Source organism: Pezoporus flaviventris, unplaced genomic scaffold, assembly GCF_033815535.1.
Source record: "Pezoporus flaviventris isolate CSIRO_AGI_PZ_B2104156 unplaced genomic scaffold, CSIRO_AGI_Pfla_v1 ptg000031l, whole genome shotgun sequence".
Classification (NCBI taxonomy): domain Eukaryota; kingdom Metazoa; phylum Chordata; class Aves; order Psittaciformes; family Psittacidae; genus Pezoporus; species Pezoporus flaviventris.
The window spans coordinates 19393204-19418076 of NW_026892579.1; the positions used below are offsets into that span (position 1 = coordinate 19393204).

At 37.2% G+C, this 24873-nt stretch overlaps 2 protein-coding genes across 2 annotated transcripts in view; one reads left to right on the plus strand and one right to left on the minus strand.

Annotated features, from left to right (window-relative positions):
• CEP162 (centrosomal protein 162) overlaps positions 1-22362 on the plus strand; it is a 46170-nt gene extending 23808 nt beyond the window's left edge. The window contains exons 13-27 of the mRNA XM_061460354.1: positions 620-887; positions 2532-2674; positions 3499-3726; positions 4354-4491; positions 5405-5517; positions 6314-6419; positions 6933-7059; positions 7951-8114; positions 9632-9736; positions 10673-10897; positions 12032-12702; positions 13484-13625; positions 15183-15281; positions 19355-19489; positions 21775-22362. Coding sequence (XP_061316338.1) covers positions 620-887; positions 2532-2674; positions 3499-3726; positions 4354-4491; positions 5405-5517; positions 6314-6419; positions 6933-7059; positions 7951-8114; positions 9632-9736; positions 10673-10897; positions 12032-12702; positions 13484-13625; positions 15183-15281; positions 19355-19489; positions 21775-21993 — 2883 coding nt within the window. The 3' untranslated portion in view covers positions 21994-22362. The remainder of the gene's footprint in view (positions 1-619; positions 888-2531; positions 2675-3498; positions 3727-4353; positions 4492-5404; positions 5518-6313; positions 6420-6932; positions 7060-7950; positions 8115-9631; positions 9737-10672; positions 10898-12031; positions 12703-13483; positions 13626-15182; positions 15282-19354; positions 19490-21774) is intronic.
• Positions 22363-24693: 2331 nt separating this feature from the next.
• Positions 24694-24873, minus strand: part of MRAP2 (melanocortin 2 receptor accessory protein 2) — a 28134-nt gene continuing 27954 nt past the window's right edge. The window contains exon 7 of the mRNA XM_061460360.1: positions 24694-24873. The gene's annotated coding sequence lies outside the window, so the exon portion shown is untranslated.

The window sequence follows — 24873 nt, forward strand, 5'->3', positions numbered from 1 at the left end:
TTGCACATTCTCATGATCCACTCAAATGTTGGGGACCAACATTTACACAATTCCAAATCTCCCTGCATACTCAAATTTTCTTCTCCTTGCATCCCCTAAATTAGCCCCACACTCCTTTAGGCAATCACCTCTTCTGTCTGCAAGGTGTTGCAGGGAGAGAGATTGTTTGGCTGATTAATCCTGATGGATTTTCCACCAGGGCCAACAGGCTAAGCTTTCTTACTTTCTTGTCTTGAGCTGTGTTCTCTATTTTTGATAATCAAGTTTTGCAGGGTTCCTCTGCCTGACACTGTTCCTCTCTTCATCATTGGGTTTCTGTGTTCACTGTGATTAGCCTTTAGTCACGAGCTACCTGCTTTGGTAAGCTAAGGAACCTGTAATGTAATACAACTTCCCAGAACAATTAAACAGAGCTTTACTTGTATTACGTATACTTCTAAAGTACTAAAATTCTGTAAAATTACATACTGTTAACTTGGTTAAAAATAATGCTTCCCACCACCCTGAGTCTTACAGCTGTTTAAATCTGGTAAGAATCTATGTTCTTTTAATAGTGAAAGCTACCTTCAGATTACATTGGAGCCAAAAATTCATTTTAAACAAGTGTTCTCTATCACAGGCTCTTCAGTCTTGTTCCTTGAAGAATGAAAGATCGGAATTGATGACAACTAAACCAGCGTTATACAAGAATATCAGAAGTCCAGCACCTATACATAAAAAGAAATCTTCCTATGGTGCTCATGGGGTAGTTAAAAGTTCTGGGTATGGGAAACCCAATTCACTCTCCAAACAGTGTTTTCCAGTTAATGAAAAGAAAACACCAAAAGAAACTTTCAAAAAGACCAATGTGAAAGCCAAAAGTCCTGCAGATAAATCAAGATCTAAAGGTAATTCTATCATAAGACGACTGAGTTTTAAGAGCCAGAGAGCTTTGTTGTTCATGCTTCATATAACAAAAAAAGAAAAATGCAGAAGAAATCTTAACCCAAATGCAATTAAGTACTGAATTCTTTCTGTAGCAGCATGAAGTTGCTAGAAGAGAGACTTTTAAATAAAACTTCACAGCGTAGTCTTGTTTCATTTCTATTCACTGATGCTGCCACTAGGTTTGAGTTTTCACTATTGTTTACCTGTAGGACCAAAACAGTAGAAAAGCTGCTGTTCAAAATAAACGTCTGAGTTACGTTTTTCATTACAGTAAGTGCAAAGACTTGCTGACACACAAACGTCTGTGTGATCCTCAATTTCTCTTCTCAGCTGCTGCTTCTTATTTTTGCTTTCCTAGAGTACAAAGACAGCACTAGAAAAAGTTTTTATTTTCTGTTCCTGTTACTTCTAACACAAGGAAAGGAGAATGCAAGGACTGAACCATTTTTTGGGAAATGAGGCCTGAAGAGTTTCATAAGATAATTCAGTTTAGCACCTTTGCAATGGTGTTTCCTGTCTCTGAGGCATGGGAAAATAACTTTACAGATGCCAGGGTTTTAGCACAGTTCTAGCATGTGTGCTTAAAAACCCTGCAAGTAGTGTTGGGAAAAGCAGTTTAGGATTATGTTGCCCCTGTTAGAGAGATGTGGCAGCTGTCAAACTAAGGAGCTGGGGCACTAAGTGCTGTGACACTTCCTGGAGAAGAGGAGGATGCTCAGACAGATGAGGTGATGAAGTGAATGAGCCTCGAGAAAATGAGGCCATAGCATGTGTTTCTCTCTCCAGCTATAACCGTTGTTCATAGTAATTTCAGAAGTTAATTTCACCAGGATGCATTCTGTAGGACTTCTATAACTAGGAAGAGAATGGTATTAAATCAGAAAATCCCCTAATAATCATCAATGCTAAGGGAGCACCTTTACGAAGGCATTGTGTGAGAAATGTAAAAAGTATTAAATTTGGACAATGATCATTGCCTATTTGTTTTCAGGTATAACATTCCTAAGCAGGACCTCTTAGCAAAAGTTTCTAAAGGCAGAAGAGAAAGGGCAGTTGTAGTTACTATCTGTATTTCAGAAGACTAAGAACAGTTCTGTGTAGCTACTCTTTAGGAGGAGCTTCCCCTAATTTTAATTTCCAGTCAAGTTGCTATTTGATGCCACAAATAAATGTTGCATGTCTTTGTACACTGTCTGTGCTCAAGTCCATTTTGCAAATTGCTGTCTAACCTTATCTTACCTCATAGCTTGGAATGTGTTGTGTTTCTGTAACTTGGATAACTGGCCACTTCTTGAGCAGAGAACTGAAGTTACCTTGTTTCATGAAGGATTTATGAGGCAGCTACTTGTTTCATTTGTTCCTTTGGGTTTTGTTTTATCTTGTCATCAGTTGCTTACTTAAAAAAAAAAAACAAAACCTAAAAAAACTGCAACATTTTCCACAGTGTCTCATTGCTCTCGGGTTTCTATATTTAGTTAAAAAATTCAGGTTTTAGAATATTTAAGCTATATGCTTAATGGGTGGATTATGTGAATAGATTTTCTTGGAAAGACATTAAATTCTGAATTTAATTTTGTTCTATTTTACTTTCTGCCTAAATGAAGAAGCCTTATTTGCTACTAGGATAATAAGATCTGCAACAAATGAACCAGCTTTGAAGGAAAGTGTTAACAGAGCTATGTCAAGCAAATCAGTCGTCAGTAATCTTGGACAGCAGGCCATGGATTATTGTATGCAATATCACCATGTAAGTAATAATCAGTGGTGCTCCTAATTATAGTATGTACAACTTGGTTCACAAGCCTATTTTGTCAAGACTTCTAATAATTATCACAGTATTGGCAAATGCTGAAATACTGAATAAAGACTTTCCTTGTCAAAGACTAGTTTTTGCTTTTAAAATACACAAGTATTATACTACTCTTGTTGCTTGCATAATTTTATCGCTTGAGTGGTTCTATATACTTGGTTGGAATGCTTATTAATTTTTAAAAATTACTACTTTGTGATAGAAAAGGGGACAATTTTAAATGAATCTTTTACTTAAAAGTATTCTGCTACTAATGTTAAATAGCACTATTTGGGTTTTTTCTCTTTGCATTGCATTGAATACTTAATAGTAGCTTCTGACTTCTCCAAGGTGACTAAATTTGCAGGATCATGATGGATTATCCTTCTTTCTTATCAAATGTATAAAAAATTATTAATTGAATATCTAAATCATTACTCCTCTTTCAGAGAGATGCATAATAGGATAGTTCTGGTAGCTGTATAGTGGCTCTCATATGAGAAGCATTCATTTCTTGTTGGGTTTTGTGGCTTGTTTTTCTGATACATATTTCAGAAATGAGGAAGTAGCTCATTAAAGTAAATGCAGAGTATTCTGCAATTAAAATATTGGGGGGAAGGGAATGGGGGGATTGGGTTGTTGGGGTGGTTGTTTTTTTTCATTTCCAAGTGCCTTATGTGGTTGCTGAGAGGCTGACAAGCCAGTTAAGTACAATTGCTGAGCAGAATTTTTGATAAACAATCAGTTCAGTGTAATGGGTCCCTGAATTTTCTCTTTACTAGGATTTATTATTTTCTCCTATCAAGAGTTGTGACAGAGAACTATATTTGCTAAAACGAGTACAGGTTGCAGAGGAGGAGCTGAACACAGCTCGTGATTTGATTCAACAGCTAACCATCACAGTTTCACAAAAAGAGAAAGAAATAGAGACAAAGATAGTAGAGCTGAAAACACAGCATGAAAAAGAGCTTTCTCAGCTGGGTCAGGAAAACTATGTTCTTCAGTCTAAGGTACTTTATCCCATTACCATATAACAGTAGAAACACTGCTATTGTTATTTGACATGAGTTGTTAGTGAGTAGAAAATCCAGATTTACACAAACATGGCTAGTTTGAAAATGCATCCCTGCTGTTACATTTATTGCTCATAAGACATGATCTGTTAGGTTGGGTTTTTTTCCTACTGAGATAAACTATGTTATCCTGAGTTTCTTTAGTTTGCTATTTGGAGAGTTCTGCAGCAGTTGTTTGCAAAGATTTAACTCGCTCTTAACAGATACTGCGTGTTACAAAGAAGACCTATATGTTGAGATATAGATTATTTTTTTTAATGCATTTTTCAATGTTGTGTTTTGCTTATATGGCATGTTCCCAAGGTTATTTGACTACGCCCTCCTGTCTAGATATATAAGAACAGAAGAGGGAGGGTAAAACTTTGGTAACTTCTAAACCTTTTATGCTTTGTTCCTGTTTCATAATGCTTATATAAATCTCCAATAATAAGATTGACTCATTGGTCTGCTTTCATATCTTAGGAAAAAGATTGACCTATTTACATTGTAAAAGTGTAGTCATGTAAAGAATTCCATATTGCTGACAGCTTTCTTATTAGTTCTGTATCTCTTTCTTTCTGAAAGTTAAGAAGTATGGAAGAGCTGACTCAAGAAAAGAGATGGACCTGTCGTACAGCAACAGTTCCTGTCACTGAAGAAAAACTGGCACAAATACAAAAGGAAATTGCAGATCAAGAGGTCATTATTCAAGGTTATCAACAGGTACAGCACACAGTGTATTGAGCTGTGTTCTAGCCAGTTTCAGAAATAGAATTGTAACAGAAGGTTACTCCTTCTCTGATGAAAACAGTTACCTTGCCATCTGATCAGTGGATTAAATTTAGGTGTGAAGGGCAAATACGTATCGCACATCTGAAAAGTATTTCACACATGTCTAGTTGGGCTAAGTTTTTCCGTAATTCCATGTAACTGCTCTGAATTGTAACAATATGCTGACTTGTCAGTTTGAGAACTGGGAAAGTACCTTATGGCCAATAAAGAACCACAGACTTTTTGCCCTAAATGTAGAGAAAAGTAGTATTTTTATGCAATATTAGAGGATTCTCTTTTTAAGATGTTTTTCACAGAATCTGAGCAGATTAATTCAAGGAAACCTTATTAGTGTTTCTGATTCTTATTACTCAGTCAGGTGTAGAAATAGATAATAAACCCTTTGAATACTTGCAGCTATAAAATCAAATAAGTTAGTTTAAACAGCTTCCAGCTGGTGCTTGGCAGCATTTCTTGATATTGGCACAATGTCTTGCCAGTATGGCTGTAAGCATCCCAAATTGGTAATGGTTTGTGTCCACAGGATTGGAGCATGAGCATGCTGAGCTCTGACCTGTCAGCACCCATGCATGTATATGCTTTTAGAATATAGTTGGAATAGCTTTGCAGAGGAACATGCCTAGTTCTCCAGAGTGAGTATGCACTTGAACAGGACTGTAGAGGTCACTGTGAATTGCTTTAGCGTAAAGATAATGAAAGTACCCATTGTAGAAAGTCAGTAATAAAACATTTAGTGTTTTTCTCCACTGTTTCTGTAGATAAACTATGGAAATCATATCCAATTTTTTTTAACTGGATAAAACTAATTTATGAACATTCTTTAACTTTTTCTGTCTCACCTTAGGAAAATGAGAAGTTATACAAACAAATGAAAGAGCTACAAATCCAAAACAAAAAAAATGAGGAACAAATGTTTAAGGAGAATCAGTGTGTAATGTCTGAATTAATAGCTCTAAGGTAGGCTCATTTAAACATCTAACCTAAAATCTCTGAGTTTTCAGCTGTATTTATTATTTTATTTATGAAGAATCACTGCAGAGTCTATCAGGTGCATTTTTCCTGGTATTTCTCGAGTTTGTGGTTTTGTTTTTCTTTTTGAGAACTCATGTTTGTTATGGGCACTTAATTCATAAGTCTTCTTGCTGATGTTAAAGACTTGCAGAGTCTTCCATTGGGGAATATTTCAGTGCTAAAATTCAAATACTCTTATTCAAACCAGAATGTGTAATACATATACTACACTTGTTCTGTGTAGTATATGTATACGGCTCTGCTCACATCTCAAAATATTTTGATACTGTTATAGGATACACAGTAGATCAGGGACCATAAGGGATCCTGGTAGTGGAGGAACCATTAGATTCACAGCAGTGTAGGTCCTATAAGATTTATATCCTGTGGTAGTAATGAGGAAAAAAACTAGCATTGCATGTACTCCTCATTTACAAATCTTTGCTTGGGATTTTCCTGTAGCTGACTTCCACTGACGTACAGCAGGGGTTTTTTTTCCCCTACTCTTTTATAGTCCTAACAAACAAGTTTGTGTAAGGTGAGAAGATTTCACCTTATATGTGAATTTTTTTGGTATGAATATGAACTGCAGTTGCTTATTCCTTCAATTTGAGCCAGCGTAGATTGACTTATGGTACCGTTCTGGGGGAGCTGGGTTGGAGGTGGTGGGATTTTTTTAGTACAGCACTGTTACTATGCCAAGTCACCACATTGCATAACTGGTTTTGCTGTTATCATTTAGAGAAAAGGTAGAGAAGACTAATATCCAGGCACGAATCGTGCAGGATTCTGAACCAGCCAGAAATCAGAGCTTCACAGAATTGATTTCAGAGCTTCGAGCAGCACAGGTAGATATATACCAAGACTGGTTTTCATGCGTTCTCACTAAAAAAGCATAACCATCCATGGTGTAGACTATTAATGTAAATTAAGTAATGGGAGTATGCTACTTTTCTACAACATTATTTGCCACACTTGTCTATCACAAATGTCTCATCAAATGAACTTTCACAAGTAACCCCATATAAGACGCAGATTCGCTGAAAGAAGTGCAATGTTGCCACATTCATTGGCAATTCTGAAATATCTTGTGAGAGCTTGCAGAAATTAGTAATAGCTCTATAGCTTTCCCTCAGAAGACAAATCCAGTGATTACACATAAAAAAACAGAACAGAGAGTGCGTGAATGCTCTGCTGTAGCAAGGCCTGAGAATAATCAGAAACTAGAAAACCTCACTGATGCTCTGTTCTGATGCAGTTGTTGTGTTCTCATCATTTTACAGGGAAAAACTGTACTCATATTTTTTGTATGACAATGGCTTCTTATTCTTTATTGTCTTACTATTTGCTGTATAACTTAGAAGGAAGAAACTAAATTACAAGAAGAGATAAGACGTCTCAAACAAGATAAGCAAGCTCTTGAGGTAGACTTGGGACAAGCAAAAAAGGAGAGAGATTTAGCAAAAGCGCAGACTGCGTCCATATCAGGTAAAGCACCTTCATTTTGTTGAATAGTCTTGCCTACTCTGCATCACTAAATAAACAGGTAACTAAAACTCGTTTCCTGTTAAAGGATTACTTAGTCAAGTGCATCTAGACCATTTCCAAATATTAACTAAGCTTCTAATAAAAGCATTCAGTGAATGACATGCTACAGTATCTTTGGCACTCTGTCAGAAACCCTTTTCTTGTACCCAGCCAAACTCTTTGTTGTTGTATATTGTTAGATTTCCGTCCCATCTTCCACAGGCAATTCCATTTACATGACAACTCTGTTCATAAGAAAAGTTTTACTATGCTGCATCTTGATTTCCTATTTAGATCTTTCTCACTTTTTTACCTGTATCTTGCACCTGACTACTTTTTTCAAAATTCCTATCAGAAGTCTTTCCAGTTTGACTTCAGCTTTCTTAATGAGAAAGGGTGAGAAATGGACTCTTTCACTTCCAGTATTAGACATTACAAATGCTAAGGGCTGTAATATTTAGCTCCATGTCTTTTCTCAAAATGCTTGATCCCTAAATGGGAGAAGCATAGTCAATACATATCTAAGCTTATAGTCTATATCACATCCATGATGTTACTGAAAATTTGTTTACTGTAAGATGATAAAGAATAGATCCCCTGGGATTCTGTTTTAAATAATTTACATGGTAAACTCTGAACCACTGAGGTACTACTATGTATGAGAGAAAAAGATTTTTTCAAATACTGTTGCATTTAAAATCCTAACTAGGTCTGGTTTTAAAACTTTACTGCAGTAACAGGATTGTCACAAGAGTAAATGTATGAAATGTGCTGAGAAGGATAGTGTTGACTAATTACTTCTTCAATGCATAATTACTAATAAACAGTACTAAGGATATTTTATTTGTGTAGGTGAGAAGTCTTACGAATTTAAAGTTAAGGAAGAATCGTACAAACAGGAAATCACTCATTTGAAAAGAAAACTTGAGTGGTATGCAGAAAATCAAGATCTTCTGGATAAAGATGCAGCCCGTCTTAAAGATGCAAGAAAAGAAATTGAGAAACTAAACCTAGAGGTGATAACATCTTGTTTTATTGATGTTTGAACTTACTTAAAGTTATTTCTTTTCTACTGATAATGTAATGTAATTCTGTCCTTCATTCTAATCCAAGTTTTTTCAAAAAAATAGTGAACTCTTTAACTTTTAAATCAAATATGGAGTCTTTATATGCAAAATTGATATTACTGCATATGCAAGGAGAGTTGCAAGTGCAGAGTGCTTAAAATCTGGTTTTGCTTCTCTTGGACATCTTGATGATGCTTCTGGAAACAAGTATGTGTTTCTTTAAAACCTACAAATTTCTTTACTAAGAAAAGAAAGTAACTGTTACATAAACAATTTGGAACATCCCTCTTGTCCTTCTCTTTTCCTCCTTACTCTGTGGTAGCGTAGACAACATTTACTTTTAAGTACTGGTTCTAGATTCTCTTACAAAAATTCTCTGGATGCTGTAGTAGGGAGGAAAAGCCAAAACACTTGAAATATAAAGCAAACAAACCTAATGCATGAATCCTGAGTAATTCTGAGATTTGCATTGCTTGCTTGTCAGTAGATTTGAATTGAGATTCACAGAAATTAAGAATTTTACCAGTGATAAAATATAATTGATCTTGGAATCTTTTCATGGGGTTTTTATTAGATCACAGATGAAAGGATGTGCTTCTGAAGGTGAAGCCAGGGAACAAGATCCCTTAAATACCACCATACCAAACTTTGATCAACATATTATTGCTGTAAAAGAAAATATTTTTATTTGCATTTGCTCCAAGATGGAGTGGTGTTTAAAAACAGTGAAAAGCTTTGACTTCATAGAAACAATCAAATTAGTCAAACTACACTGGCATAAAAGCATTGCTTATGCTTACTTTGCCAGTGTGTGAGAGAAATCAAAATGTATATATATACACAATATACAAAAACTCCAACTATACAAGGTGTAATACCCTGTACAGTGATTATAGTGACTGATAAAGGTAGGAAATACAATTTCAGATTACAGCTTTGAGTCTTCATGGCCAGACTTTATGGGAGTGCAGGAGCATTAGCTACCCACTTCCCAGGACTATCCCTTGATCCTGGAAGTCAGCATTTATTTAGGCACAACACAAAAATTGCTTTTTGGCTGTTTCTGTATCTCATCACAGAGCATAGCCTTGCAAATCACAAACTATTTCCTTAACTCATCCTGAATTCATGTAGTGCACTGTAGTACTTTATATTATAGCTTAACCGAGCCTGCATACCAGAAATATGGGACAAAGAAGCAGATTTACTCATCTGAAGACAAGAATGTCTCAGAGCTGAAGGTCTCTTCTAGATTTCCATAGCTCGTTTCAGCTCCTTTGATCTTCAGTGGGTTAAAAAAGCTGTAACTTAGTTTAAGAACTTGAAGATTCAGTTAGAAATTACTATTGCCAATTTGTAAGTTGCAGAATATTTCCATTATTTTGTGTGTGTTTGAAATTCTTACTTTATTTCAGGACAGTGTCTCTGAATATATATTTCAATTCATTTTCTCATAAATTGGATAGGTGGAGAAGCTCAGAGCTGAAGCTGGAGATCAGTGTGTGCCGCAGAAGAAACGTTTGCGAGACAGAGCAGCAGATGCTAAAAGAATTCAGGATCTTGAGCGACAAGTATGCAATAATAGAACTGTATTTCATTTAAACGTTATTTCAGATAGATTATAGAATCATAGAATACCAGGTTGGAAGGGACCTCAAGAATCATCTGGTCCAAACTTTCTTGGCATAAGCACAGTCTAGACAAGATGGGCCAGCACCATGTCCAGCTGAATCTTAAAAGTGTCCAACACTGGGGAATCTACCACTTCCCCATGGAGATTACTCCAGTGGTTGTTTGGATTCCCACAAGATTCATGAAAACTACGGGAGTGGACACTTCAAAATCCATGTTTCTACTGTTTCCACTGAGGAAAAGTCAGGTGGAATTGGGCCTTTCTGAATTTTAGGAGATGGCAGCCACATTTGGTAGGGATGTGAAACAAGTGGGAAACAGCCTCTACAAGTAGTCTGATGCAAAGAATATCTTGTCCATAGGTAAGAGGGGCTTGTTAATAGTCTTGCATGCAAGGCATTAGTTTTATTGTAATGCAGACTCCAAAATAAAAGGCATATCATCTGTTACTAGGAGAATAATTTCAATACTGTTAAAAAAAAAAAATCTTTGTAACATTTGGAAAACTAGAACTTGAATATAAGTAGAGAAAAGAAAGCAAATACTTTTAACAGCATTAGGAGCCGTATACAAGTTAATTTCTAAGAAAGTAAATAAAATGTCCATTTGACATAAGCCACTCTGAACACCAGAGCAGTATTTTGTTTAAAATGATGTGTAAGTCAATCAGTGAGAGATGATAAATTTTGCTTCTCTGTAAAGAATAGCATAAATGTAAACAACATAAAAAAATTTCTCAGCGTACGCATCTCTAGTTTTCATTCTTCACTCAGCTTAAGTGGGTGACATTTATTAGCATTCTGACAGTTATTCCCGTTCACTTTTCATTAGAACTTTCTTCTTTTTGACTTCTGATTTAATATTCTTTTTGCTAGATCAGTGAAATGGAAGGAATTCTAAAAAGAAGGTATCCGAATTCTTTGCCTGCTTTGATTTATGCTGCTGCTGCTGCTGAGAAAACTAATGATCTTTCGGCTAAACCAAACACAATTGATTTCCTGGAGAGAAGAATAAAAAAGTTAGAAACAGAACTTGAAGGTAAAGATGATGAAGCTAAAAAAAGTCTCCGTGCCATGGAACAACAATTTCAAAAAGTCAAGGTAAAAGTTGGAGGGTTGTTTGGTAGTCTGCTGTGCAAGTTAACAGTCACAAGTTTATTGTGGTCTAACACAGAGCAGTAGTAAAAACTGGAGGTAAAGACCACATTCAAGGGAAAAAGTATTCAAAGAATTTATAACTAGAATTTCAGTAGATTCAGCACCTAATCTAAAAAAAGCACTGAAACTGTTACAGTACTGTTGAAATTGAGAGGACAGGTTCTTGAGGCATAATAATTTTAATTCTTACAATTAGGATACATGTGTTTTATCAAGTGGGTCACAGTAGCTGCTTACCTAATTGCTTGCTGTACCAATGGCTGTGGTTTTAAAGGTCTGCTGACCATTCTGCAAGGTATGTCTGGGAATACTAAACATTTTATCCAAAAATTATGTTACAGCGAATCTTAAGACTTGTGTTAGGGAGCATGAAAACTGCACTTCTCAAGGAAAAGGTGAACTGCACAGGTACTTAATGAGCAGGAAAGGAAATCATTGTCCAGTCATTCCTCCTGGGAATAACGCATCAGTCTTTCCTTGGAGACTATCAAGGCTATTAAGAAGAGTTAGGTTTTCCTCAGCTCATTAGGAAGAAAGATTCTGTGTCTCTCCAAGTTCATACTTCTGAATTCAAACTTAAATAAAAGTAAAGATCTGTCCTGTTAAAATCTAAGATGTTTTTTAAACTGATTGGTACAGTTTTGAGCATGTGACTGATGTTTTGCAAACTGACACATGGCAAATACTTAATGACAGATTTTGTTTTAATTAAAGACTTCTTTGTATCCTCAAAGAAGACGTTACTCTGCCTGCCCAGCTTAGTAACATCTGAAGATAACTCAATTGTACAAAAGTGAAATAATTTCTTGTCAATTGAATTTTCTTTCCCATAGTTACTGCATTCATTGTGAGCAGAGGATTACTTTGTATTAAATGTTTTGAGTAGTCCTGTTTTACAGCAGACTTAAGTTTGCTTCACATAATTTTTTCACTTGCTAATTGCTAAACTGATTGAGCAGTCTTGTGAAATCTTGCTTCAGATGTGCAGTTATTTAAAAGAATAGGAAAAGCTAACAAAGTACACTTGAGGAAACTGTTGTGGTTTTTTTTTCCCCTCCTCCCCCTCCCCTCTCTTAGATACAGTATGAGCAAAGACTTGTAGAGCTTGAGCAACTGCTTGCCTACAAATTCATGGACCAATCACCAAAATTGAACAGTGATAAAGCCAGTTCTACAGAACTTGAACGGGAGCTTCAGAATCTGAAGAAGGTCCATCAGATCACCATTAAAAACCTCCAGACAGAAATTGAAAACCTTAAAAGTCAAAATTCCCAATTAAAACTCAGAAGTAAAAAGGACAATAAAGACTTAGAGTCCACAGACTCTCAAATGAAACAAGGTAACACAAAAGACAGACTGTTAAAACTAAATGAAGAACTGGTCACCAAAAATAAAGAAATACAAGACCTTACAAAAACCGTAGAGAAACTTCAAAAAGAAAGGATGATGATGTTGTCTGATAACAATTTGAGAAATAAAACTGATAACAAGGAAAACTCTACAGAGATCTTGATAAAAAATATCTCAGCAACAGATAAAAAGAATTCCAGCAACAGTAAACCCTTTCAAAGCATTTTGAAGGATGGCAAAATATACCAACCACATACCTTTTCTGACCATAATCTCTCGGAAGTTCTACAAGAAAATGCACAGCTGAAAGAGGAGCTAGAAAGATTGTCTCTAGAAATGAACCAGCAGAGGGTGAAGTCTCAAGCAACAATAGCTTATTCTGAAAATAACATACGAAGGTAAATGCTCAACATATTCCTTTAAAAACCTTGTTGGCTGATACAGAATTGAAGTGACACATTATCATATCAGCCATGTGTGAAGCTAGCTTATACTGTATAGCCAGTGTTCTCTGTAAGTTTCATTTTACTGTTTGGTTTTGGTTGGGGAATGTGGGGTTGGGGTTTGTTTGGTTATTTTTTTAAAGCAGTGCATTCTCACAATTGATTCTACAGGCAAACTTCTGTTAATCCCTCTTACTAATACTACAGTTTGTCATGGTTTGAAGTAAAAAGATTTCAGTGTAAAGTTGTTGCATCTTAGATGCTTTGTATTTGTGTCATATGGTCTTGATATTTGGTACGTATACTTTCTCTCAGACTGGTGTGTGCTTTCAGTGGGATTTATCTGACCAACTGTAGAAACTTTATACTTTGCCTGGTCTCCCGTAGATCCCTTCGTAGTCGGTGTATTTATTTAGATTGCAGCATGTTCTGTTCTGAAATAGGATAGCTGCATTATGATTTAAAAAGCACCTCTTTTCTCTCCCTCTTTTTTTTTAATAAGAGAAGCAAAAAAATCATGATTGACCGAATATTTTAGCTGCCTTTAGTTAAATGAGGCACATACCAGCATTGTGTGTTGTCCTTCCAGTGCTTTCTTGTGAGGTTTTGTTATGAAATTTCAAAAACATTCTGCCCTTAACGTTTTTGATATTTTATATGCTCAAGTGAGAAACTTTTTTTGGAGAACTGTCTGTAGCTGCTTTACTACTTACTATTTTTCTCTCACTCTGTTCAGGATACAGGAAGACACAGCAGAATACATTGCATCTCTGAAAGCTTCCCATCAGAGAGAAGTGGAAGAGATTCTTTGCCAGCATGCAAAGGAGCATTCTACTTCTAAAGTAGCAGAATTGAGCAGCAAAATTTCAACACAAGAGGTGAGGTAGAGTAGCTGTATTCGTTACATACAGATATCTGCTAAAGTTATTTCTTTCTTTATTACTAAAAGTGGTGGCTATATAGCCAACAGAGAAGTGATAATATACAGTATAATATAGCAGTTAACATCATACAGTTTAATTCATTGGTTATTCTCAGCCAAAGTTAAATCCCCTTGAGGTACACACAAGGCATCTCCATCCTGCCACATTACCCGCTAAGTGCACCATGCTCCTTTAGCAAAAGCTATTCACAATTTCACAAATGTGTTTGCCTTTGTCTGAGGTAGCAATAACCCAGACTGTTTTCCCTTGCATATTTTTTTTTTATGTGCACTACAGGAATTTTATCCTCTTCTACAGTATGTAATTGTTTTGATTGGGCCGGGCCAGCTTGATTGGCAGATTCATGTATCGCCTTCTCCTCTGGTGGCATTCTGAAATATTTTCCTTTGACCAGTCCGTTATGATTTCCAAGATCCCTGAACAACTGGGATTTCCTATTTGAATTTATTGTGTGACCCACTTATTCCATGTAGCATCAGTTGCATGATTTGTAGAGGACACCCTCCCTTTGAACATCCAGCCCAGCACAGGCAACTGTGCCAGGAGCAACTGTCATTATCATGCACTGAAGCACATGGGTTAGTTCTCTGGTTCAGCTGCAGTGCCTGTTGCCAGGGTTGGAGTAGCCACGGTGTCTGCTGCTTTACCATCAGATCCAGAGACCTTCCTTTCCCCTTGAGAGTACTGAATAGTGTTAAGCAGTGCTCTGTAGGCATAGGCGCCAGCATGTTGCAGTAATTTGTGCCTCTCTGTTATTGCCAGGAGGACAGCAAACCTTTTCTAAGTGTTTTGTTAGTTTTTTCAGATTCTGCACTTGTTCAGGAGTGAAGTTCCAAAGCACTGGAGGTGCCCACTGGCCTAAGTACTTGTTCATACTATCCCACACACTCTGCCACTTGTGACTGTCCAGCCACAGGGCAGATCTCTGGGTGGTATTTTCAATAGTTATTTAAACTTAAACAAGACCTGAACTATGTGCAGCAACTTGCTAGTTCATAGCAAGAGGACCAGGTTGGTCAAAAGGACAAAAGACAAAAGGTGTAATTATTAACAGTTCCCAATAGGTGGCTCCCGAATTACAGAGGTGATGGAAATACTGAGTATACAGATCTGTTTCACAACTGGCGATTCTGTCATATCATAAACCAGTCCTAAGAAGTACAAAATTATAATTTTAGCTCAGGCCCCAACAATGATAAATATCACTGCAGGTAACACATACAGTAAGTAAGGTGTGATATAACGCAACTCTGAGAACAAGTGCAACAACTCTGAGAGCAAATAGAACAACATTGTGACCAGTGACTGTTAACCCACACAGTAATGCATATATTAATGCACATGTGGTAGAGGTAGGATGCTTGATACATGCATCATTTGTACCTGCAGTACTACAACACTGGCTGTATTTTTGGTGTATTTTTCCTGCACAGGTTTTTACGCATTATAGGTATTTATGTTAATGACAAACTATTTTTAATCTTTTTGTAGATATTAATAAAACATCTGCAAGAACAAATTGGTGAACAACAGAGACATCAGGAAGCCCTTTTAGTTTCACAGATGCGAGAGGAACTCCTACAAAAAGAGGTATATTTAAATTTGGATTGGGGGTACCCTATCTTAATAAGAGCTTTCACTTTCATCTTTGTAAAGCCTCAATGTGTAGTAAAATAAGTCTTAGAAACAGTATCTTTGTCAGTTACTTCTAGATCAGTTATACCTGAGAATGTGGTATATTTTTCTGATGTGGACAAGAGAACAACACAGAACAGAAGGTAGAACTTTGAAATTATTTTTTTTAATTAATTAGAAATATCTGACATCTGTATGAAAACTGATCAGCGGGTTATTCCAAGCGTTCATAGCCTTTGCTATGAGAGTTATGATGGGTAGTAAATAGACCACAGGACCTTCCCTGTATTTGAAGGTGTCGTGGTTTAAACCCTAGTCAGACAGCTTGTTCATTCATTCCCAGTGAGTGGTGCCGGGCTGAGAGCAATCGAGAGTCCCCCTGCCCCGGGGCTCTCCCTTTCCCCACTCCCGGAGGAACAGGGAGGAGGATCGAAAGAATGCAACTCCCACGGGTTGAGACAAGAACAGTCCAGCAACCAATGTACAACACAAATCACCACCTCTACCACCAATGACAACAATGATAAGGGAAAATAACAAGGGAAGAGAATACAGTACCACTGGCCAAGAAACAAGTCCGACCCAGAAGCCCATGTCCTTCCGGGTAACTCCCAGTTACCCCCCACCCTGGGCATGACGTGCTGTGGTATGGAATACCTCTTTGGCTAGCCTGGGTCAGGCGGCCCGTCTCTGCTTCCTCACGGCTTCCCCTCCTCCCTGGCAGAGCATGAGCCTCACAAAGTCCTTGGTCAGGGTAAACCACTTAGGAACAACTGAAAACACCGGTATCACCAGCACTGTTCCCAGGCTGGAAGCCAAAGCACATCACTGCACCAGCTACCACGAAGGAGAAAAATGACTGCTACTGCTGAACCCAGGACAGAAGGATATTTTATTATTGTTTTAAATTCTTTGTTCAGATGAAGCCTTCCTTTTTTCATCCCCCATTGCCATACAACAGACTTAGTTATATTCTTGGTTTTCTCATAGAATCATAAAATGTTTTAGGCTGGAAGGAGCCTTAAAGATCATCTGGTTCCAGCCCCTCTGCCATGGGCAGGAACACCTTCCACTAGACCAGGTTACTCAAAGCCCTTTCCAACTTGGCCTTGAACACTGCCAGGGATGGGGCAGCCACATTTTCTCTCGGCAGCTTGTGCCAGTGCCTCACTATTCTCACAGGAAAGAATTTTTTCCTAATATCTAATCTAAATTCACTCTTTCATTTTAAAGCCATTCCACCTTGTCCTGTCACCACCTGCCCTTGTAAAAAGTCCCTCTCCAGATTTCTTGTAGGCACTCTTTAGGTACTAAAAGGCTGCTCTAAGGTTTCTCCAGAGCCTTCTCTTCTCCAGGCTGAACAAGCCCAGCTCTCTCAGACTGTCTTCATAGGAGAGGTGCTCCAGCCCTCAGATCATCTTCGTAGTCCTGTTCTGGACTTGACTGAGAAGGTCCACATCCATCTTGTGTTAAGCTGAATGCAGGTGGGGTCTCACAAAAGTGGAGTAGAGGGGGAGAGTTACCTCCCTTGAGGAGAATCACCTCCCTTGACCTGCTGGCCATGCTTCTTTTGATGCAGCCCAGGATGTGGTTGGCTTTCTGCTTTGATATCTGTGAAACTTAGGGTCTCTTGAGAAGTCTAGTTGTAATAATTTTTCTGAAATTCACTGAGAGCTCACTGAGAGAGGTAAGAGAAACTTACCAAGGTTTTCTTCATCTTCTATTAATAGCATATAATCTAAAAATTACACTTTTTTGTGTGTTCATTTTTGACTTAATATTGTATAAAATTGCTGTCTTTTAGCTGAAGCTGTTTAAACTATTGGCTATGGTTTTGTAGTTCTTCAGGAGGAGGCTATAGCCTGGCTTATCATTATGCCTATGCTTAATTCTCCATCTCCTTGATGTATGAATCTTGCTGATCTTAATTTTATTTTGCTAATATGCTAATTAACCTGCAATAATTATTAAAAAGTATTCTCCTATTCTCTAAGGGATTGAGAACTCCAGACATTTAGTCTTGTTTACTGCCCTTATTTAGAGGAAATGAGAGAAATATCAGTATTTGTTTAGTACATAATATAATTAATCTCACTAAAGTCATTAAGTATTTATATTACCCATGCAAAATTCCACCTCTGTTGTGTGAAGTACTCAAGAAAAGTGAGGGCTTGTAGGGAAAGAAAAAGGATCTATTAAACAAGCTCTCTATTTTCAGAATAGAGGTTGAGACTTTGGGTTCATATTATGAGTCTAATGGTGGGTGTTGCCTTCGTATACAGAGCTTGTTTCACTCTAGTGATCTCAGTATATATAATACTTCCTCCTCTGAAAACAGGTCGAGAGTACAGTGAGACAAATGTTGTTAATTTGTTTCTTCTGTGACTGCTATACAGATTATTAATACCAGTGATGTTTAAGAGAATGATCATCCTATCTGACCCCTATATTACAGGCTGAGTTCAAGGTGCTGGCATGTAAGAAAATGGAATGGAGTGCTTTGTTACAAAAATCGTAGCTGCACTACACAGAGAAATGTCAATGTAAAGCCTTCCTTTTGCCCTCTAGCATGATTGCTGTGATGCTTTCAAAATACATTTTGAGCATTAAATAGTTAAGTATGTTGGGCTGACAAAAGAAAGCAACCAAATCTGCAAACAGAATTAGTCATGATAGGGAAAAGCACTACCATTTGCAGTAGGATTGAGCCCTCAGTCTAAAATGGTGGTACCTCAAAAAGGGCAAAAAAGTCTGAGGTTCCCTGGAAGATTGTTATTTTAATACTAATTTTAGAAATGTTCTTTATGGCTGTTTTCCATAAACTATATACTTCTCTGGGTAACAGCTTGCACATTGCACAGCTTTGTATTTAACATAGTTCTGTTGCTGGCAAAATATATGGAGCTCATTTTTCCTTGGGGCTTTTTTCCCTACATAAGATTTTTCCAGCATGAATTTTGTATTTAATTATGTACTTGAAATCACGCATCAGCCCTTTTCCTTCTGTGGAGCAACTTAGCAGCCAAGCACCAGACACTCAGTTTCACAAACCTTATGAAACTAAGACAGCTCATCTGACAAATGTGGCTGAAATTGGCCCACAGCTTCAAAGCTGCTGAAGCTATGGAGAGAGGCAGAAATGAAAGTAGCATAGGCCTTGTTATTTTGGAAAGCCATGTTAAAAAAGTGGAAATAATAGTAAGCCATCCTGGAGTAATTTCTCAGTAACAGTGACAACATCTTAAGAAGACACAATGCTTCCAGCTACTTGAATTCAGCAGCAGAGAGCCAGGTGTAACTGGGTGCTTGAAGAGGGTTAGCAGTTCTCAGATATATTGGGTAAGAGGAGTTAAGGGTTATAATAAAGGATAAGGACTTCAAAGCTTCCACTTTAGTTTACTTATGCACATTAAGAAAATGACAAAAAAAAAATTTTAAATGGAGAAATACCAAGTTACTTAAAATAGGCAAAGAATGAGAATAAACCAAGCTTTACAGAAAACTTACAACTGATTTCCTAATCCTCCAGAAATTCAGGTAAATCATTGGTAGAGCTGATTTGACCTGGCATGTTTTAGACCAAAGGGGGCTTGTAATCGTATCTGTTAGCAGCATGTCTTTTCTTAGTTTATTCCTTAGAAATACACTACTACATGTTATATTTGATCCTTATCCAGGCTGTGAGAAGGGGCTGTGTAAGAACAGCTAATCATGTATTCTCTATTATTTTTTTAGTATGTTTAGAAGCATAAGAAGTGTCTGTGAATAATCACTTCATGACACATTATGAAAAGGATTGGAATCATCAAGGACTAGATTTTCATTTCCTCAGGCCACTTCTTACAGCTGAAAGATCGTAATCTAAGTGCCCAAGACCCTGTTTAAGCTTTTGAATAAAGGAGATTTTTGTCTTCCTTTCTGCAGCTTTTGAATGGAATGATTGAACAACACAAGTATGCTTTGAAAGGAATCTGTTTTATACACTGCTTAACACAATAATAATTTTCATCAATTCTGTCAAATTGTAGGTGACAAAATTGTTGGAAGAACTGAGAGAGGCTAAGGAGAACCAGAGTCCCAAAATGAAACATTTCTTGTGCCTGGAAAAGAAAATCAAGCATATAGAGACCAGGCATGCAGAACGGCAGCAAGAAATTCAAAAGGTACAGCAGAGTTATCTCTGCATTTACTTCTTAAGAGCAATTTACCGGTTTTACTGTAATTGCATGGTACTTGCACAGGCTTATTTAGCTCACACTGCAGGGGGCAAGTAGTTATTGATACAGCCATGTCTTCAGTGCCTGCTGATGGAAGTGAGTGTAGATGCTGTTGTTGTGGTAATGAAGATTACTTGTGCATGACTCACTTATCAGGTAACTTCCTCACAAACTGATCTAAGGAGGCTTTGCTTTTGCAGAGGCTTGGACCACAGGACCTCTTAAAGTCCCATGTATCATTCACCTATTTCTTACTTCAATTACACAATGAAAGCTAGCTATTGAAAAATTTGTAACACAGTTTGTTAAGCTATGATATGTTCCTCAACGGAACTGTAATTTCGTTTTCTAGTCCTAGAAGTCCCATTCAGAGAAGCTGCATTAAAAGTATAGAAACATCTTTCAGCAGACTACTGTTTCATACCCCAGCCAACAACAACGAAAAGCCTTTATCCTCCACAAGTTAAAAATTTTGAAGCTTGGATCTTTGTAATACAGCTTCTTGTATCTGACATTTGTATCCCTTAAGTGGGTAAAACATTTGCATTGTTTTTTTTTTTTAATCTTCTTTTATCATAGCCTCCATCCTGGTTTTTCATCTATCATCTGGAAACAGTTTTCTGGTTGATACAGATTTTTTTTTTTTTTTCTCAACACTTCCATCACTTAAATGTATGATTGTCTTTTGTATGTGTTTTAACTTTGGATTTGCTGAAATGTATGAACTTAAAAAAGGTCAGTTGGACAGGGAGATCATCAAAACTGTAGCAGTTCTTAGTTTGGGGAGTTCTACAGTTTTGAAACCAGGTCTGAAGGAATACACTTTTATGTACAGAATTGTTTATGTTAAAAGGCTTTATTCTCATACGTTCCTACGTCATGTACTTAATTTACTATCCAAAAAGAGCTGTGCATAAGAACAGGTCATTGGATTAAGAGCAGACTGTGCTGCCACTGATGATTTTATTATTTCTGTTCACATTCTGTCCTCCTAAAGGTAACTGTAATATAGTTATTTTTTATGCTATTTATTTGCTTTTGTATTACTGTTTCTGTAGAGTGTCTGCTGCTGCCTCTTCCGTGATCTGTCTCCATTAAATTAATTACCTGACCTATAGTATTTACTAAGATGTGTTGTAATGTATTTCATAAAAATAGAAATAGTAGTACACACGGTTTCTGCTATGTAATGTCATCTTTCCTGCTGTTACCAGCCTTGTTATGTATTAAGCTTTGGATTTTGTTTGTCCTGTTTTTGCATCTTTACTCATCTGCAGTGGGGCACCCAACAGTCCCCCAGATGAAGGATAAGGAAATGAACAATGTAGAAAAAGTAACTGCTGAACAAGAAAATAACAGGTTATCCTGAACATCAAACTACAAATACATTAATTACAGCTTTTAAGTTGATAGAGCTTTTCTTAAAGAATCTGTTACAATTAATAGTTGTGTGAAGATTCTGATACCTTGTGTGTCCTGGGTTCAGCAGTAGCAGTCATGTTTTTTCCTTTGTGTTAACTGGTGCCTTTGTGTTAACACTTGTGACATTTTTATTTTGGGTAATTTAATAGGATTATGCCATGGATTCATGTCAAAGTTAATTCAGACTTTTATCTGCAGCAGCTTCAGATTTCTGTGACTACAGGATATTTTCTGGTAATTCATAGACCTTGTGGTTTTTAAAAGTGCAGCAGTAGCCCAGAAGATGTCATTCAGATGCTGTTGCAGAATGTTCTCTTAATTAACACACTTAAATGGCAACTCAAAAGATTAATTTTGATTATATGGGGGTTTATGTTATACACCCAGCTTTGTCTTAGTCAAGCTTTTAATTGCTGCTTTGGGCAGGGTAAGTTAAATTTGTCTGAGGTTCATTACACGCTAATGGATTCTACCCTTCTGTCATTAATGCAGCTATTGAAATTCAGGGTGATTTTTGTAATATACAGAACAAATTATTTCCACTTAATGTGAGCACTGGGTTTTGAGACTGAGCATCAAATGTAATGAAGTGGTATATTTTGGCAAAGAGGCCACACTGGCTGAGTAGAATCACAGAATGGTCTGGGTTGGAAAGGACCTTAAAACTATCTAGTTCCATGGGCATGGGACACCTCCTGCTAGACCAGGTTGCTCAAGGCACTGTCCAGCCTGGCCTTGAACAGTGCCAGGAATATGGGGCATAGTAGTTGATTAGAAAGTCACAGTGCTGACCTGCTTCTCTTTTGCAGGCAACCCAGCTATCGCAACATGTTGCTCAAGTGAGACAAACCCAGGAGGTGGAGAAGTGGCGAAGGCTGGCACAGCGGAAGAACCAGGAACTGGAGAGATTTCGAGTGGAATTGGATTCAATATTAGATGTTTTACGTGAACTGCAGAAACAAGGGGTTGTTATTCCTGCACCTAATTACAGTGGATTCAGCGTGCACGACAGCTGTTGGAAGACGTGATTAGGTAGGAGTTGATTAGAGAAGTACAATTTTAATATTCAAAGTTATGTATAGAAAATATTACTGACAGTCATTAATGCAGCACTTGTAAATTGAATTGCATTCTGACCTTATCTGGAATCTTGCTTGTCCAAAGGTAGGTTTGCCTTGAGCAGCACCCAGTTGTATTGTATGTCATATTTTGTTAGCAATAAAGTTACATGCCATTTTTAAAAAAGATTAGGAATATTGAGGTTATTCCATAAATTTGATCACTAATGAAAAATTCCAGTTGATACTTTTTCAGATACTGTAGAACATGCCTCAGTATTTTTAACTTTTGTTGAATGATTCCTTTGTGAACAATATAATATGCTGTTTAGCTTCTGGTTTTAGTGTGTAGAGTTACTATTTTTCATTCATTAAGGCATGAAACTCTCTTTTCCCAAGACTTTGCTTCTCTCCCTCCAATTCATGAAGCATTCCTTCCCTTATCTCTCTTTAATACCACTTTCAACTTTGTGAATGGTTGGTGGGTTGGAGCAGAGCAGGCACTTGCTGGTGATGCTCAGATTCAAACTATTCTTTGTCTCCTTTTCAGATATTTCCCACTGTGCTGGTAATAATGATGGCAGAGTGATCTAGCTGAGTTGTTAGGGGACAGCTATGAAAAAAAGCCTATAAAATACAGTGAGAGTAGTTATCGGTATCCCTTTTAGAAGGGAAAGCTGTATTGAGTATGATTTTTACAAGGGGCTGTTCTGGTTCTGAGATAGTAACTTTATAGATAATCTTGACAGAACAAAGAGGCCAGCCTGCTGCTAAAAAGGATAAAAGAAGGAGAAGCATTAAGTCAAGTTAAAGAAAATTCAAGCTTTTGGTGGCTTGAAAGACAGGTTTGCAAACACATCAGTAAATTACTAGTTTGAAGTCTCAGCAGTGCAAGTCCTTAAGAATTCCACAGCACATATACTGAGGTTGTAGTTCAATCAACTACCCTTATTTAGGACAATAACAAGATGAAAACTAGAATCTACTCTTCAGAATGTACTAGAATGTATTGCACCCTGTACTACTGGAAGTAGTTCAGGTCTATGACTATATGATTGTGCTTCTTTAAGGAACAGCAGTAAATAGGTTTGGTTTATACAAGCATGTGACTGAGCATGCATAAAGGACAAAATAATGTAACACATTATACTGTGGAAACACTGGCAGTAATAGTGCAAGGACTTTTCTTTCTTCTCAAGCATATACATACACAAACATAAGTGAGAGTGAATACACACAAATAAAAAAAAGATAAGTCAGTTGGCAATATCGTAATCTATCTTGGTTGTTTCATATACAGGTATTTTCAGTATTTTTAGTGAGGCTGTTTTGTCCCACAGAGATGAAGTATTAGTCTGTATTCATAAACTATGTAAATACAACGCTGCTTTGTATAGATAAGCTATGGGTAAATATGCTTTTGTGTTCTTGATTTTGGATTGTTTTGCAAATGAAAAGCATAAAGCTGAGTAATTTCAATTTAATTTTTTTTTCTTTCTGTACAATTTGCCATTGATGTAACTCTGTATTAAAGTCCGTGACCTGAAGTGTGATGTTTTTAATTACAGCTGGGGCACTGCCTGGGATGGGAAGGCCCAGGGGGAGCATTTCTGGTTGCTGGAAATTCTCTCTCCAACCATTGCCTTCAAATGTTCTCACATGAGTTACATTTCAAATTAAATTATCTCTCCTAGTTTGTTTTACTGAGCAGGGACAGTATTATTGACCATTACTGTAAGCTATACTATGGTTTATACTGTGTTCTCACATATATTTATGTAGTTACACATAGACTACATGGTCTTTATTTTTCAGGCATTTCCCATGAAGTGGGTGCTCTACACAGTAACAGACTACCTCTGGTCTTGAGCAGCTGTAGCAATGGCTTCTTTTTGAAGAACTAAGATCCAAATTTTAACTTCGCTGATAAAGTTATGAGTTTGTGACTCTCCAGCAGCCTGAAACATACCCTGAAACACAGCTGACAGAAACGGCCATTAGCTTTTACCATATTCCAGTGAGAAATTTGGTGCAATCTCTCAGAGTAATATAATTCTATACTGCTTTGTGTTTGTTTTTCCTCTTCTTCTGTTATCCTAGTTCATTTTGCATTTCCAGGGCCCATTATAATGGATAGATTAAAAGAATCTTAAAGATAATTTCTTTGAATCATTGCCTTATGTTTAGCTGGAATTCATTTGTTTATAGCAAAGCAGCTGGCATACAGTAATTTGAATTGTCATGTTTGAAGCTTTAGGAAACCAAGTGAGCAGCTGGCCGGGTGCCTCAGTGACCTACATTGCAGAAAAGACATTTGCTTTGAGAGAGAACAGGGTGTGCAGAGGAGCACAGCACTTGCAGCAGAGACATAAGCAGTTCTATTTCAATTTCTCTGAAATACATGCCAGAATTGTTCGTTTAACAAGTCAAATAGGTTATAATGGATGAAGACTGTTTCCTAGTACATAATACATTTTGAAGTCTTATCTGGTAGACCTGTTCTGGAAGAAGGGAGAACAGAATCTGTATACTAGGACAAGCTGTGCAAATCCAATTTCTGTGGGGAAGGGGACTGTGCATCAAGTGCTGCACTGACGTTTTGGAACAGAAAGTCCTCTGATAACTGTGAATTGTAACGTTTAGCCTTTCATACAGCTACCTACTCGGCTCTTGTCCAAAAATGAGAAAGCACAGCCCTCCAACTCTTGCGTGTGTTGAAGAATATGTGGTAAAAGGCTGTGTGGTGGCTCTGTACCCTCTTTGCTGCCTGACAACACCCAAAGCTGCCAAGTAAGTTCATTCCAGCTCTGCAGTATCTCCAGTTGATTTATTTTGCTTTGTCATCCTTCA